We start from the raw sequence: 14695 nt of genomic DNA, 5'->3' as shown, positions 1-14695 counted from the left end.
CCAGATGGACTCTGATTAGGTCATCTTACTAACAAAAAATATGAACAGACCCAAAAAGGAGGGAGAACCATTGTGTACGAAAGTTCTGCATGGAGGGCTCCCCCTTCCACACACTGGGTTGGTTGCTCCTTCAAGCAGAAGCGCGAAGGAGCTCACACAATGGGCCCAGTTTGTTTATTTATAAAAAAATTAAAATGTTTATAATGGGATCATAGTAGTAACTTATTGTTTCATGTTACAGAAATTATAAAAAAAAATAGTGATCATCAGATTTAATTAAATTTGATTTTAAAATTACAATCTAAGAGGTCGTAGTTGATAATATAGCATCTCTAGCTGTCTCACTTACGTTTCTTGGTGAGCGCAACCAGAAACATTTCAGACTCGATTCTTGTGTAGTCTCTTCTTCAAAATTAAAAACGGAGAGTTCCCATCAGCTGTCGAAGGAGATTAAAAAACTACTCGATTCTTATGGAATTTCTTCTTCAAAATTAAGGACCTACGTTGTAGTGCTGTAGATTCATTAGCCGGAGAGTTCCCATCAACTCTCTCGTCTTTAGAGAGCCTCCTCTTAAGAGAGTTTTTTCTTCTAGCCTGATCCAATAAAAACAAAGCCATTTATAAATAAATAAATACTGTATTAAATTTTTTATTTTATTTATAACCTTCATGCTATCACACACTAATTCAAGTCACACAAGTCGACCTCATTTCCTGAGGTAAGCTTTAACAGACGAGCTAAAGCTAAAGGCATCTTTTTCTATGCAGCTAAGGGTACACCTGCTTAAAAGTAAAAAATGCTACTAACTCAACAAGTGTAAGGATGGCTTTTAAATCAGATGCTATTTACCTAATCCTTGAAATTCTTAACCATTCAACCGCATGCATTTCTGTGAGAAAATCTTTCGTTCTGGCTCCTCATGGAATTTTCTCAGTGTGATGTAAGCGACCAGCTTCGGTCTCTGCGCCCAATGAATTTCGTTTTTTCAGAAAGATCGCGTCAGTGCAACTGCTTTTATCTGCATGTCTACAGGGTGGGTATTTCAGTCGCGTCAAACAGAGACACAAAAGTCTTTCATCTGAACCCATCCATATGAGCAACGGTCTCGCATCGTTTTTATTATTGAAGCTGCCAAATCAACCGCCGGCCTGATTCTCGCAAGTTCTTTCTCAAATGGAATTCTAGCGCTGTAATCAAGCTGCAGCCGTGGACAAGCACTAGTTAAAGTTCTCATTGGACAGCGGACACTTTCTGCTCAAATAGAAATCTTTCCAGTGCAAAATAGACCTACCTTCTCAACACATCGTACAGCATCCAGTAAATGGCACATATAGGAGAGCTGCTTGTATAGATCCGCCTCTGTATACTGCTCAAAAGCAAATGGCATAGAAGTCTATTAACTTAATCCGACAACGGGTGATAGCAATTATCTGAAAATGGAATTATTGTCTCTCCTATAACAAAGAGTTCAGAGAGAATGGTACGTGCTAATCACGATAGCCACCAGAAAAAGCCACAACCCATTACAAGCATTTAAACTTCAAATTCATGGGATGCTAAAATGCTTGATATGGGCGTGGCTATTCTCCGAGATAATGTGCTGAAACTAGGCATTTTCCTACGAACACTGTCGACCAAGAAACCAAATGAAGTGTCTTCCAGATTATCCAAACCTGTCTTATAAGGTGCCCATTACATCGAGGGTAGTTGGGACAAATGGCTCCTCTTTCAGAATCACCAATTACCCGCAAGTTAAGAGTACGTGTAGTGTAATTGCACATTTCATCATCACACTGAAACAAAAAATGAGATGTTAATACAAAAACATGCATATAAGAAATAGCTAATAGCAAATCCGATTCAAAAAAGGAATTTTGTGATTATATCTTAGTGCTAGCATTTCTGTTAAGGTCATGGAAGGCCACAGGGTAGAGTGACCCGATAGAAATTAGGAAAGATTACAAGTAACCTATATATGGACATAAGCCACAAGTGCTATTACAACTTCTGCATTATGCCTTCCAAGTACAATATGTAAGCCGTAAGAGAAATGCCGCAAGATGTCAATAATCAAATTATCCAAATATTAGCATGTGGCAAGATTTTTTCTTTTTTCGTTGGGTGGGGAAGGGGGGTTGGTGTAATTTTGAGAAGATGTAAGATGAGGAGTCACCTTTTCTTCAAAATAAAAAAGGACAAAAAAAACTTGAGAAGAGGTAGAAAAGGAAGAAGAAGAAGACACTATGCTGAGAACAAGATAAAAATGCAACTTCCATGAAGCTTTCAAGTATTAAGGGTTTGAAACCACTTAGTTCACCGCTTATTTATAGTAGCTACCTTCATCAAGCCTGTGTAGTACATGGAAATAAACTTCTCTGCCTGCATCTTCACCTGCAGAGCATGTACCAGAATGAGTTCCATACAACAAGCAGATAAGTGAATCAGCGCATGACTTGGGCCTTCTATATGAAGAATTTTAAGTGGATAAAACTATCACTCAGTATTTAAACTAAAAACCGAGGGACATCTCAAATTACAATAAAGCCTCTTGATCCAACGACTAGTCTAAAATTGGTAAATTTATGACCGAAGCCCACCTAGGTTAAGGACATGCATGGCCACTGGGTGGCAATATGTAATGTAGTCAAAATACAGTTAGGATGTGTAAGTACGTCCAAATAGATAGAGTTAGACAAACAGACATATACATATGGGGGGAGAGAGAGAGAGAGAGAGAGACCTGGTTAGCAATCATGCCTGGAGATATTCTACCTTCACCTCCTTCGTCTGGGCACTTTGGGCAGGAAAATCTGTGCCAAAAACAACTGGACACTTTCTCTGTGTGTGGATCAACCTGGTTTTCTTGGTTTGAGGAAAACATCACACTGGCGATGGGAGGGCACTCAAAGGCACAAGAGCAACTGGGACATGATAGCCAGAAAGGTTCACAGCCTCTATATCTGCCAGATTGATAATAAAATATCTCTATTAGTTCCCCAGTCCCTCATGCCACCAGAATAACCTCCCACAACATTTTAACGTTACCCTATTACCTCTCTTCATCATCCACAACACCCAAGAGGTCACTAGAAGTGTCCTTGTTACCAGCTTCTGTTGATTGATTTTTAAACTATCCAAAATCAACGGCTTACATGTTAGCAAAAAGGTACAAATACATCACATAATTAAATAGAAGTTCCTTATAGTAGAGTAAGAAAACCATCACAAGTCTGCAAGCAGACTGTACAGGTGCTCACTTTTGATGAATCAAGACCTAGACAATCTGCCAAGCGTGCAGAGCTGGTGCCTTGAATGCAAGCACAAAGACGAGATACCACGGGATGAATCTGTAAAGAGGCTGCAACTTTAAAAAAAGATAGAATATCTACAAGAAGCTAGTGCAAATGATGAGATTCTGCCAGATAAATTGGAAGGAACCATACAGAGAAGAATTTAACCTGTTGTGACAAGTAATAATCTATGTCAATCATCCAATCCCCATGGTCCCTTTTTAGCTCATCAGGATGCCTAGCCCTTTGAGCTATTCCAGTAGCTGAACCAGCAGGTGTACCCTGTTCAACACCCAAAACATCTATAAATAAATTGGAAGAATAAAGTCATTCCAAGAAATGATCACATGAGCTTCAGTAATGCCACTTGAGCCAAGAGCTAGTGGACTTCAAAATCAAAAGTTATATATTCAATTTACCTGCTGACAGCAGATGACATAAGAGACGGTATCACCAGCAGAACATCCAGTTGAATAACCACTCTGCTTCAGTCTCAGAGCCACCTAATGAAAGGCCAACAATATCAAGTAAATTGCATGAATTGATCTTTATGAAAATCTAAAATGTTTAACCAACTACCAAACATATAAAGCATCAAACATGGAGCCAACCTGCACATGAGGCTGATTTTTAGCATCTGGATAGTCTTCTGGCGGTTTGGTCAAGGTCTTTGTAATGACATATTTTTCAAGTTCTACCTCGCCTTTCCTCATCTCCTCTTGCACCTGTTTGGATACACAAAAGTACCAAAGGAAAAGCTAACTCAAACCAAGCCTGGGTGGAAAAGAGGACCACTAGATTGTCATCAATGAATGCACTCTAAAGAGATATCGCATCACCTTCATAAGAGAGTTATGTATTGACTCCACGACCTCTTCACAAGCCCTACAGTCATAAACAGAGTCAAACAACTCTTCTAGGGTTCCTTTTATAAACAAGGATGAGAAAGGTGATTGTATTAAGAAGCTCCTTGGGAAGAAACAATACATTTTGCTACAAAGTATTGAGAAACAATAAGATGCCAAATTGCAAAATTAGATGATTGTTAACTGAGCAGAAAATGGTGCTTCTAGCCAAGGAATCAGCTAAGCTATTGGTGCTCCTAGTTGTGTGCACCCAACTCTAATTAGGTACAAGCAGCATGTCGATAAATTGTTGACAACTACAAATCATCCTCTACCAAGAGAAGCTCAATAAAGCTGTTGTTTATGTATGCACAAATGAGCTAGATAAGGGCCCTAAACTCTGGTTTTGTAGAGTCACATTGCCAAACAGACCAAAGAACACTCGTCAGCTGTCACAAGCTGAGTCCCAAGTAACTCTACCACCACCCACAGAACCCAAATTATCGCAAAAGCTACCATCAAAGTTGGGGTTCAGCCTTCCTCCCTGATGATAGAGCTAGGGAACCGTTCTAAGGTTTCTATGATGAACTGCCATAAAAATCCTCCTGACAATTAATTTCAAAAAGCTGATGAAATAGTCACACTCTGGTCTGATATTTTGTGGAACATTTCTTCAGTATTTCTGTTATAACAGTCAAAATATTATTAAAGGTTAGGAATAAAAAGTGTAAGGTTCTCTGCAACTAGAAGACTTGAAGCCACATTGGAGAGGCAAAGGGAGACAGAATCATATAATTTACAAATTTCAAAATTCTAAGAGATACATCAAACAGCTGTAGTGAAATAGACCAATATATTTAAATTCTTACCCTCCAGATAGTATCTGTCGAAGACAATAGTCACCCAATTCCTTGGACAGCAGACTCCAGTCACGGCGAACCATATCAAGGCCCTTACGCTCAATGATCTAATTTATTCACAAGAAGATAACAGAGGCCATGTGTCAAGGAAAAGATAGGAATTCGATAGTCAGATCAGTATTTAGTTGACGTTCATTTCAACCTCATATGGTGTCCCATCCTTAAACTGCACTTTGACTGCTGCATATTTCTTTTTCTTGAGTAGTAACATTCTCTTGTATAATCCGTCAAGATCAATCTCCAAACACCGGTATTTCTTATTGACCTGTAAGGACAAGTTTGAAAGCTCATTAATCTTTTAAATGAGAGAGAAGGGATTGATAAGGTTGGTGTCATGCACATACCTCTTGGATGACTTTTCCTGCAATTGTTCTGGCTTTTGAAATATCATCTAATCCAGTGTAAATCATAATGGAATCAGTATCACCATAGATCACCTGCAAACTCGAGAATGACACATATCATTAACAAAGCATGAGAGGACCAGCAAAAATAGCAAAAGACCAAAAAAAAGAAGGTAACAATGTCAAACTATGTTTCCACAAACATTGATTCACTTGAACTAGGAACACAAGTTTTAGGATGGAAGTACAGAATTACAACACCAGTCACCACAAAGCAGTAATTTTCTTATGTGCCGTAAAAGGTTACCTCCAAATTCATGTTATTCTGAACAAGATCAACAGTACTTTGCAAAATCTCCCTTCCCTGCATGAGATACACAGTGAAAACTGTTACTATTGCAAGAATCTGTACCAACCAAATGAAAACTGAAGGACCATACCCTAACATGTGCACTATCCCTAAAGCAGCTCTTACTTGAAGGGTAATCAGCTCTGCAAGTGGCTTTGCATAAAATCGTGAATTTGAGAAGCCCAAACACCCATAAATGCTGCAAAAAAAGTAGACGGAAGCTTCAAACAAGCACAAGCTAGGAATCCCTCCTACCATTGAGACCACAAAGAAGAACACATTGCAGAAACCATTGAAGGAAAAACCTGTTTGCTGTAAGTTTCAAAGCTTGCTGCTGAATATCAAACTGCTGAGCCTTGAGACCTGATGAAGTCTTCAGCCATTCCTTAACTTTTCTCCTCCTCTCCACTAAAATCTTTAATAACTGCAAGAAAAATCAAAAGTTAACATCAGAATCAAAATGAAAGCAAGATTCTTGTCATAGTTCAAGGAAATACCTTAGGCAAAATTCCCATTGTTTTAGAAGACGGTAAACTAGGCATAGATCCATCAGAATATCTTTCAACGGTTGTAAAGCAGATATTGTATTCCTGCAAAATGATCTGATCCTTTCAAGAAAAACATTAAAAAAAAAGACAGAATCCCTGAACTTTTGAGTGTGAATAAGCCTAACATTATAGATTAACAGGATCTCTTTTTTATTGGGATGGAGAGAAAGATAGAAACATAACCTGAATAATTGAAGGATAGAGACTATTAAAGTCCAGAAGCAATATATACTTGTCATACAACCCTTTTTTTGGTTCTAAAACCAATCCACCTAAGTAGGCTGGACCTTTTTTCCCTTTACTGTGAACAATATGCAGACCATCATTCTCAAAATCGACATCCACATTCAAACCATCAGCATTTGCACCTTCATTACTATTCACTTTCCGCTTGGGTACGTTAGATTCTTTTGCACGTGCAAAAATCTTATCTGGTAAAATATATTTCTTTGCATGAAATTCATGTAACAGCAGATATTCCACCCTCTGTGCACGAGCCCCCTGTAAAAGAAAACTCAAGAACTTGAGATTGCCCTCATGGTTGAAGCATTGAATATGTTACTAACAACAAGAAGAAAACCAGAGAACAAATCACCTGGAGGGTCTTCCCCCAAAGATTCCCACTAATATTAGTTAGTTGTCGTGTAAGAGGAAGCACACTCAAGTGAAACATCAACTCCAGCGAGAGCCAAGCATCAATTTCACCATACTCAATCTGATTCCAAAGTTTAAATCATCATTACCTAATTCTATGTAAGAAACAGTTTAAAACACTACTACTGTCTAGCACGTTCTTTCCGGAGAATGCCGAAGCAGAATAAAGTTGGATAGAGTCAAAAACAAGTTTCCTTTTTACTACATTATCTTAATAAAAGGAGGCCATAAAAAAATATGTAGCTTGGAGATAAATGATCTCATTTCTCAACCTGTAAAACTAGTATCTGTATGACTAAGACAGAGAAGGCTACGTGCCTATGCAGCATTAGTCAAAGTAGATAAAGCATAAAAAAAAACAAATAACACACATTCAGAAAGCAAGTAAAAGAACTTACTAATTGTAGAAGTGTCTTTGTTTCCTGAAACATATTAGGTATCTCATGTGGAGCAATTTCTTTCCTCTCTTTATTTAACTGTGTCTTTGAAAGTTGTGTCAAGGAATAGCTCACCTGCATCCATCTCCAAAATATTTTGGATAAGTTTTACAGAAACTACCAAAAGTTACTTTGGATTATGTAAATAATTTATCAGGTATTGATTCTCATAAAATCACTATCAGGCAAACTTTAAATAAGCAGTACCTCCTTCAAAAGGTCCCTTGAACACAAGTAAGTATCACATAAGAGCCTGCCTGAAATACAGGCCATGATTCCTGGACTTGCCCCTAAACCAAAAAATGAGCTCCCTTTTGTAAGTTTAGGCATCACTGTACGCCTGAGACGACCAATTTTGGACCACATGCGGCTTGGTAGCTTGCAAGCCTGCAAAATACTAAATTAAAGCAAAGAATAATACGGAAGAATACTTCTGGTCTAAAGAAGTCATGAAAAGCCCATACCTGAGCTCTATGAAGAAGAACATCAAGGTCAAAACCAGATATGTTGTGGCCCACAAGAACATCACTATCTAGTTTATGGATTTCAATCATCAAACGGCTCAATAATGCCCTTTCACTGAAAAGAACAATGAAATGAACTAATCGATAATTGCAACCACAGCAAAAAATAATCTCATTTTAGATAATATATTATAACCCAAATAGCTTGCCTCGTTTCAGAGGCCAGAATGTTGGATCCTGCCCTTGAATTTCTATCTGTAACCTCTTTTGAGAAACCCATTGGAAATATGCCTCCTTCAAGATTTCGCACCACTGTAAAATGAGTAAGTACTCCAGGCCTCTTCCATTCTGATGCTACCATGGGACTATCAATCTGAAAATGTGTCAGTAAGAGGACTTCAAAGTATAGAAGGAAAATTAATAATAACAAATATATCATTTACCTTGGCCTTGTGACAGCAGATGACGGATGCAGAGACAACCTCATTCACATTATTTTTGTCATTGATAACTGTTTTCAGGTTAATAGCTGAAACAATGACAGGAGGGATCTCAAGAACTGTTTGTGAAGAGGTATAAACACATACATCCTTAGGACTATCAACTGTAACCTCAAATTTGCACCAGCTCACCTATTTCAAAGCAACCGTTATTTAGTAATTAAAAGTACAGGACTAGATCCTTAGAGCCACTATCAAATATAAAAGTTCACATGGGATTGCAAACCTCACCCGCTGGCTAGAAGGGGTGCAGAGAAATTTTGGAATAGATAACCACGATGGTCCCTTTATTTTCCTTTTCACTATAAACAATTCAAGAGCACTAGATAGAGATACAGTCAAGTCAGATCAAATTAGTCAACAGCAAAGAAGACAAAAAAAAAAAAAATGTGAACCGTGTTGTTGGGTACTACCTGGTATGTGTTCCAAGTAGAGCTGAGAAATGTTCTCCTTTAAGATCTGAAGGAAGTGGTGAATCCTGAATTTGAGAAGAGGTTTATGTACAATTTACAAAGATTTTGTATTTGCAACATATCCACAGATATTGAAAGTACTTTCTCGGACAGATTGCAACATAATGTCACAATTTCCATACAAAAATTAAACAGCTATTGGAATCTGTCTGACATGCTTTAAGACAACCAACTACTGAAGTTTACTTTGACATAGGTTGTCCAAGACAGACAATGGCAAATAATATTGCTCAGCAGAAATGATGCAATTCACCCATCAGATGTGTTGAACAGACACTAAAGTGAGCACTTTTAGATAAACAAAAAAATTTAAAAGAACAAACAAGTTCAATACATTAATCAGTTCTTATTTGAGCTGTTCTCAGCATCAATTGAGAAAGCACATTCTAAACTTGTAGCAGGAAGTTACAATAAACTATTAACTAGATTAAGGCACCTTGAAAGGATAATTGATCTTAAGGACATATTGCTCCCCGATGGGTATATCTTGTCTCTCAAATGCATAATGCCTCTGTGAAACAAACCAACTATTATCAAGCAAAAGCAAAGCAAATAACGAAAGAACAATAGATGAAGTGTGACAGAAAATGAAACATTCTAGCATACAGACCTTCACAGGTGCAAGGCTGAATGTTGACACATTCAGATCCAATAACTTTGTCTTTATTTCTTCCTTTAATCCTGAAGCCATCTCCTAAAAAGAATAAATAAAAAAATATAAAGAAATGAAGTAAACAGAATGGGGCCTGTAAATTGACCTACTCCAGAACTTTATAAAAGGACCCAAGAAACCTTCCAAAGATCCTGCACTTCTTCCTCAAGGAACAAGTGCATTATAATTATGCCATCCTTTAAAAACAAGGATACCCTGGTTCAAAATTATACACAAGTATTACTTATAGATGGTAAACCAAGCCTTAGAAACTGTAAATTATAAAATTACCCGCAGCTTAGACCAAAAAACAGTGGATGAACTTTTAGAATTTTCAGCATTCCTTTCGAGCTCCATAATCTCGACACTCTGAAACACTGAATCGCTTGGAATAGCATAGACACATCTCTGCAGGTTCTTGACAACCACGCAACAGCTTTGGTATGAACTTCCTGCTTTAACCTTACGACAATGAGACGATGCCATTGTGTCAGAGGGTTCAGAATTACCCCAAGCGAATCAAACAAGGTAACATTACTTTTACTCTACTGACAGTGTAATTTAACTCTTCAAATGAAGAAATAATTAATTAAAAAGAAACATGATCAAGTTAGAAGAATTTGAGTTACTCCTTTCTTCTAGAAAAGAGAAGAATTTTGATTTACTAGGTGAGGTATTTATGTTGAAAAATAAAATTCTGTTGGGGGTCCTGTTCCTGACGATGAAGGACTTTCAACTCATCCAATTTTTTCTGTATGTGTGAGTGTTTGAAAGGTTGATTGATGAATAAATTATTTGCCAACAATTATGAATCAATTCTTAGTTGCTAACATGCTCTATCATTCTTCAACAAAGGATGCTTTTCAAACACAGTGCTTCCATCTCTTTTTCACCTTCTTCGTTAGTAGCTATAAATTTTGACAAGTACATGACACATAAGCTGAAGAAATTTTTTTGAATTCTCTGACCTTTCGAATGTATCTTAAGATATCCATTTAGGAAGAAAAGTTGGAACTTGTTGTACACAGTAAACCATTGACCAAGTCTCGATTTCTAGATTTACACCTTTTAACAGTGAGACTGCAAATACAATCTTACAGGGGATAGTTATTTGAGTTAATTATTCAATTATTTTTCTGAAGAGTCACTGATGGCTTGCTCGTCGACTTTACACAGTATATACTACTAAGGACTAAGCGGCAGTTGAAAATAAACAATTCTAGTCTACAATCATGATTAAAAGATGATTATCACCATTGCAGTTTGAGACAACAACGAAGCTGAAGAATACTTTAGGCAGCCAATAAAATGAATATCTTCCAACTAAATGAATATAGAAATATATAAACTCGGTTCAAGATACCTTTCCAAAGAGATACAAAGTGCCTAGATTAGCCTCGTTGGCCTCCTCGTGGGCATCAATCATATAAAAAGGCAGGCTACCGTCTGAATCTAAAACAAAGTCTGAAGCCCCTTCACCGGTAAGATTTGACTCAACTCCTCCATTCAGACCACCGTTTAAACTCTCTTTTTTTACTTTACACACTTCTTTCCATCCTGCAGCAGCACTTGGAACTGCATGCTCTTCCACTTTTATCTTTGCATTTAGTGCACAAAATTCCTCTTTCTGTCCAATTTGGACCTTCGCTTCGTTATCCTTAGGCCCCTTTACATCATCATGCTTAGACTCCTCAGCAGTAATGACTGTTTTGGTTGAACAAACGGATGGGTCAGGGATTTGATCAGGAACTACCTCGGATTCTAAAGTTTTATCCTTGTGCAATTCCATCGTTTTACCATCATTCAAATCGCTATCCTCACGGAGACTTTCCTTTTCCATAAAAAGGGGTCCAGAGGTCACTGAAGAATGAGCATATTCGGGCTTCACTTTGTACTTAACTTGAACAATGCCGTTGGGTTTTTTAATCGCAGACGGTAGGCTCCGCCTCCTTCTTTCTCGATCCGCTTCATCGGGGGCAAATTCTGCAATAACATCATCTACGATACTTTCAGCAGCCGATCCTTTAACTCTATTTTCTCCTTTCCTCTTATATATCGATGATGTGAACATCGATGACAGACGCTGTTTGCCCATAAGAGCTGCAGCAGCGGAGAGAGAAGCAGTTGAAGCGGAGGGCTTTTTGGCGGGCGGTTCCCTTGTAGAAGCCAAGGATGATTTTTTCTTCCTTGGTCGCTCGGATTCAGATTCATCTGAGGAAAAGGAAAGGTTCGTGTGCGCCCAGTCCTCTTCTTCTCCCTCGTCCTTGTAGCCGAGGCCATCATCATCCACGATGAATTCCTGAGCGGCTTCGCGTCGTTTGGCGACCAAAGCCGCATAATCTTCTTCAGCTACTGTATCATAGATAGGTTCCTCCACCTTAATCTGAAATCCAAACTCGGAGCGGCGGCCGCCGCGAAGGGCTTTGAGGCGCTCGAGGGCACTGGATCGAGCAACAGCGTCCGCGCCTTTAGATCGACGTCGGCCATTAACGACGGGCTCCTCCATCCTCGGTTCCTTTCTAGAGATGGAAGTATGAGAAGGTAGGAGGCTACAGGGGAGCCGATGTTTTAGGCTCTACTGGTCTTGAGGGCCGAAGAGATGGCGGGAAAATCAGGCGTTTGGCGCGAAACTGTCTTCGCTATGATTCTTACCGTCTTACATCGACGCCCCGAAAAATATCCTTTTCACAGATACCTCCTCCCCGAAAAATATATTCGATTATAAGTTAGAATATTGGGTGTTGGGTAAAACGATATTAATAATCCAATCTAATACCCTTAAATAATATCTTTAACTTTGTGTTAATTGCTCGTGTTCCTTAAAAATGCTAAAGATAAATACATTTTTTATGTACCTCTAGTTTGGCCATACTTTAACAAAAAAACTTTTCTTAAAACCCCTAGTTTGGTCATTAAACCATTGGTCAAGTCACATTGTAAGTGTTTATTATGTACCTCTCTCGTAAGAGAGAGGGAGAGGGAGATTAATTTATCAAAATCAAAGTACACAGATAAATAACTCGTATTTAAGTATTTGAAAAAACACACGGAGGGGGGTGAGTGCACTTTGTAAGTGCTAAGAAAAAATGGGAGGGAAAGTGAAGTACTTGTTTGTGTTAGTATGCGTAATAAAATATACAATATAAAGTATTTGTTTGTGTTAGCGTGCACAATGTAAAGTACTTGTTTGTGTTAGTGTGCACAATGGAAATTGCGGTGTAAAATACAGATATATTATTTATTAAAATAAATATTTTGATATATTTGACCTTTAAAAAATTAAATTAATATTAGTTAATAAATAAAATATATTAAATATAACAATTAAACAAATGTTTACTTTTATATTATTAAAATTGTAATCAAATTGTAATTTTTTAATATCTAAATATGAAATAAGTATATAAAAAAGGATATTATAATATATCTATTAACTTAATATATATTAGTAATGTCAAAATAATATTAATTTATTGACATAAATTATAAAAAGTTAAATATTTAATATCCAAAAACTTATTGCAATTATTATATTAAAAGTGTTTCAATTCTCACTCTTAAATTAACGTATATACGTAGTTATATTTGTTTAAATTCATTACCCAACGTGCTATACAAACATCGTAATAATACAAATATAACTCAATCACCTATTTAATATAAAATACCTACAACTATACATACAAAATATAATACATAAAATATTTAATATCATTAAAACATAATAGTCAATAATTTTGTCATATCTAAAATGCTACATCTCGAAAATACAATGCTCCTAGAGATTGCACTGGAGACTCCCTCTTAGTACTTTTTTAGTGTTTACATCATCCTCAACATTATCACCACTATCATTGTCTTCATTTTCACTTGCATTGTTATCTTCATAACGTTCTCCACCAGAATCATCACTTGAATAATCTTATTCATTTTTTTTCACTAGTGACAAAAACCTTGATTTTGTACTCGTGACAAAGGTGCAACAAGGTTGAACTTGTATTGGTGACAAAAACCTTGATTTTACCTGCAGGTGAAAACTTTATATACTAGCCAGTCTTTCCACATCAAAGCAGGATATCGAAGTTATAACCCATTTAAGGTTGTTGTTGTCATGAGTAAAAATGGTATTGTTGACCAAAAGGGTAAGCAGCAAAATAAAACTCCAGAAACACACAACGAAATAACTCAAACACTTCTTGAGTCGATTCAGGAACTCTCATTTATTTGTTAGGATTGCAAAAGCTGATGGTGAACCTCAGTCCAAAAGAAATATGGCTGAATCTTCTCCATCTCTTTCAAATATAGGAAAAGAGAAGTCTAGGACTAGCAATGTCGGAAATAGAAGGTTCTCACACAGGGATTCCCGTTTCAATACAATTATTGATAAAGAAAGTTTTGATGCAAGTGCTATTGCTGCTGGTATGGGTGTTGTTCATGACTTTCTTGTGGTTGTGGAATTGGAATTACTTAGTACAGTGTGTCCAGACTCAGACTCATAGTTCATAGCTAAGATCTAAGTTAAAAAATAACGTAGATGGGTACTCTAGAAAAAAATAATATGAATGTAATTCTGACCTCCTTAGAATAACTACATTTGCATCTTATATTTTCTTCCTTCTTTAGTGGTATGCTTTTTAAGCTTTGAGTTGAATTTGGATCGTAACACCAAACTAGTATAGAGAGTCTAGATGATCATAGCTTATGTAAGTTTTCTTCCTACTAGATGATCATATCTAGGTGATCACAGGAAACCCCAATGTGTACTAGATGATCAACAAGATCATTAGCTTACTTGGTTTAATACACAAACACACTAGAAAGAAGCATATTGGATAATCTCCAACATCACTATTGGAAATAGTGGTCAGATATAGGTTCTGTAGGTTTTGTGAGTTCCAGTACACTGCCCGACACTCACCTCTGAAATTTGAGGATCTTATGGCTTCCATCCCTTCATCTCACGATCCAAATAATGAAATTTATATGACATTGGACTCAATGTGACATAAAACAAAGGTATAGGTAAGGAACGATTTTGAACTTATAGAACTTACAGAACTAGCAAAAATTATGTCGAATAGAATGAGAGGGGTTGCAGAGGCAGAGGTGCGATTTCGAAAATGGAGTCGAAAATTAAAATGAGAAGTAAACAAACGATCTAGAAACAACAAAAAAGAATGAACCTTCGATTTCCAGGAAGAAACCCTAGTTTCTTTCA

The 14695-nt window shown here is 37.1% G+C and overlaps 1 protein-coding gene across 2 annotated transcripts; it reads right to left on the bottom strand.

Annotated features, from left to right (window-relative positions):
- Positions 1 to 105: 105 nt before the first annotated feature.
- On the bottom strand, positions 106 to 12007 carry LOC137956052 (DNA polymerase alpha catalytic subunit). Of its 2 annotated transcripts, XR_011113205.1 has the most exons (32): positions 10841 to 12007; positions 9769 to 9939; positions 9436 to 9519; positions 9262 to 9336; positions 8766 to 8830; positions 8584 to 8674; positions 8296 to 8484; positions 8062 to 8225; positions 7853 to 7967; positions 7596 to 7775; positions 7350 to 7463; positions 6893 to 7012; positions 6481 to 6798; positions 6247 to 6339; positions 6055 to 6173; positions 5876 to 5948; positions 5708 to 5764; positions 5401 to 5493; positions 5199 to 5321; positions 5006 to 5103; positions 4131 to 4176; positions 3903 to 4016; positions 3711 to 3794; positions 3460 to 3573; positions 3259 to 3348; positions 3055 to 3131; positions 2742 to 2961; positions 2339 to 2392; positions 1675 to 1794; positions 1293 to 1367; positions 851 to 1199; positions 106 to 594 (listed from the first exon to the last, which is right to left on the bottom strand). XR_011113205.1 is itself a non-coding variant. In XM_068803357.1 (31 exons), the coding sequence occupies exons 1-31, from the start codon at positions 11981 to 11983 to the stop codon at positions 1053 to 1055; spliced, it is 4626 nt and encodes a 1541-aa protein (XP_068659458.1). In that variant the 5' UTR covers positions 11984 to 12007; the 3' UTR covers positions 624 to 1052. The 2 variants fall into 2 exon arrangements, 1 of the variants encoding a protein (XP_068659458.1); XM_068803357.1 differs by lacking the exon at positions 106 to 594 and having other exon boundaries at positions 624 to 1199.
- Between the last annotated feature and the right edge of the window lie 2688 nt (positions 12008 to 14695).

Source organism: Aristolochia californica, unplaced genomic scaffold, assembly GCF_029961685.1.
Source record: "Aristolochia californica isolate CCGP_79_NKW_82.1479 unplaced genomic scaffold, dmAriCali1.0.hap1 SCAF_2, whole genome shotgun sequence".
NCBI lineage: Eukaryota > Viridiplantae > Streptophyta > Magnoliopsida > Piperales > Aristolochiaceae > Aristolochia > Aristolochia californica.
The sequence above is the reverse complement of the archived record's forward strand: the minus strand, read 5'-3'. Positions and strand labels throughout refer to the sequence as shown.

Excerpts from the sequence above, each read along its gene's own strand:
- LOC137956052 (XM_068803357.1), bottom strand. The coding sequence starts at position 11,983 with ATGGAGGAGCCCGTCGTTAATGGCCGACGTCGATCTAAAGGCGCGGAC. Across the intron at positions 6,340-6,480 it reads TCTATCCTTCAATTATTCAG|GAATACAATATCTGCTTTAC; the intron begins GTTATGTTTCTA and ends ATCATTTTGCAG. Across the intron at positions 5,949-6,054 it reads TTGAAACTTACAGCAAACAG|CATTTATGGGTGTTTGGGCT; the intron begins GTTTTTCCTTCA and ends CTTTTTTTGCAG.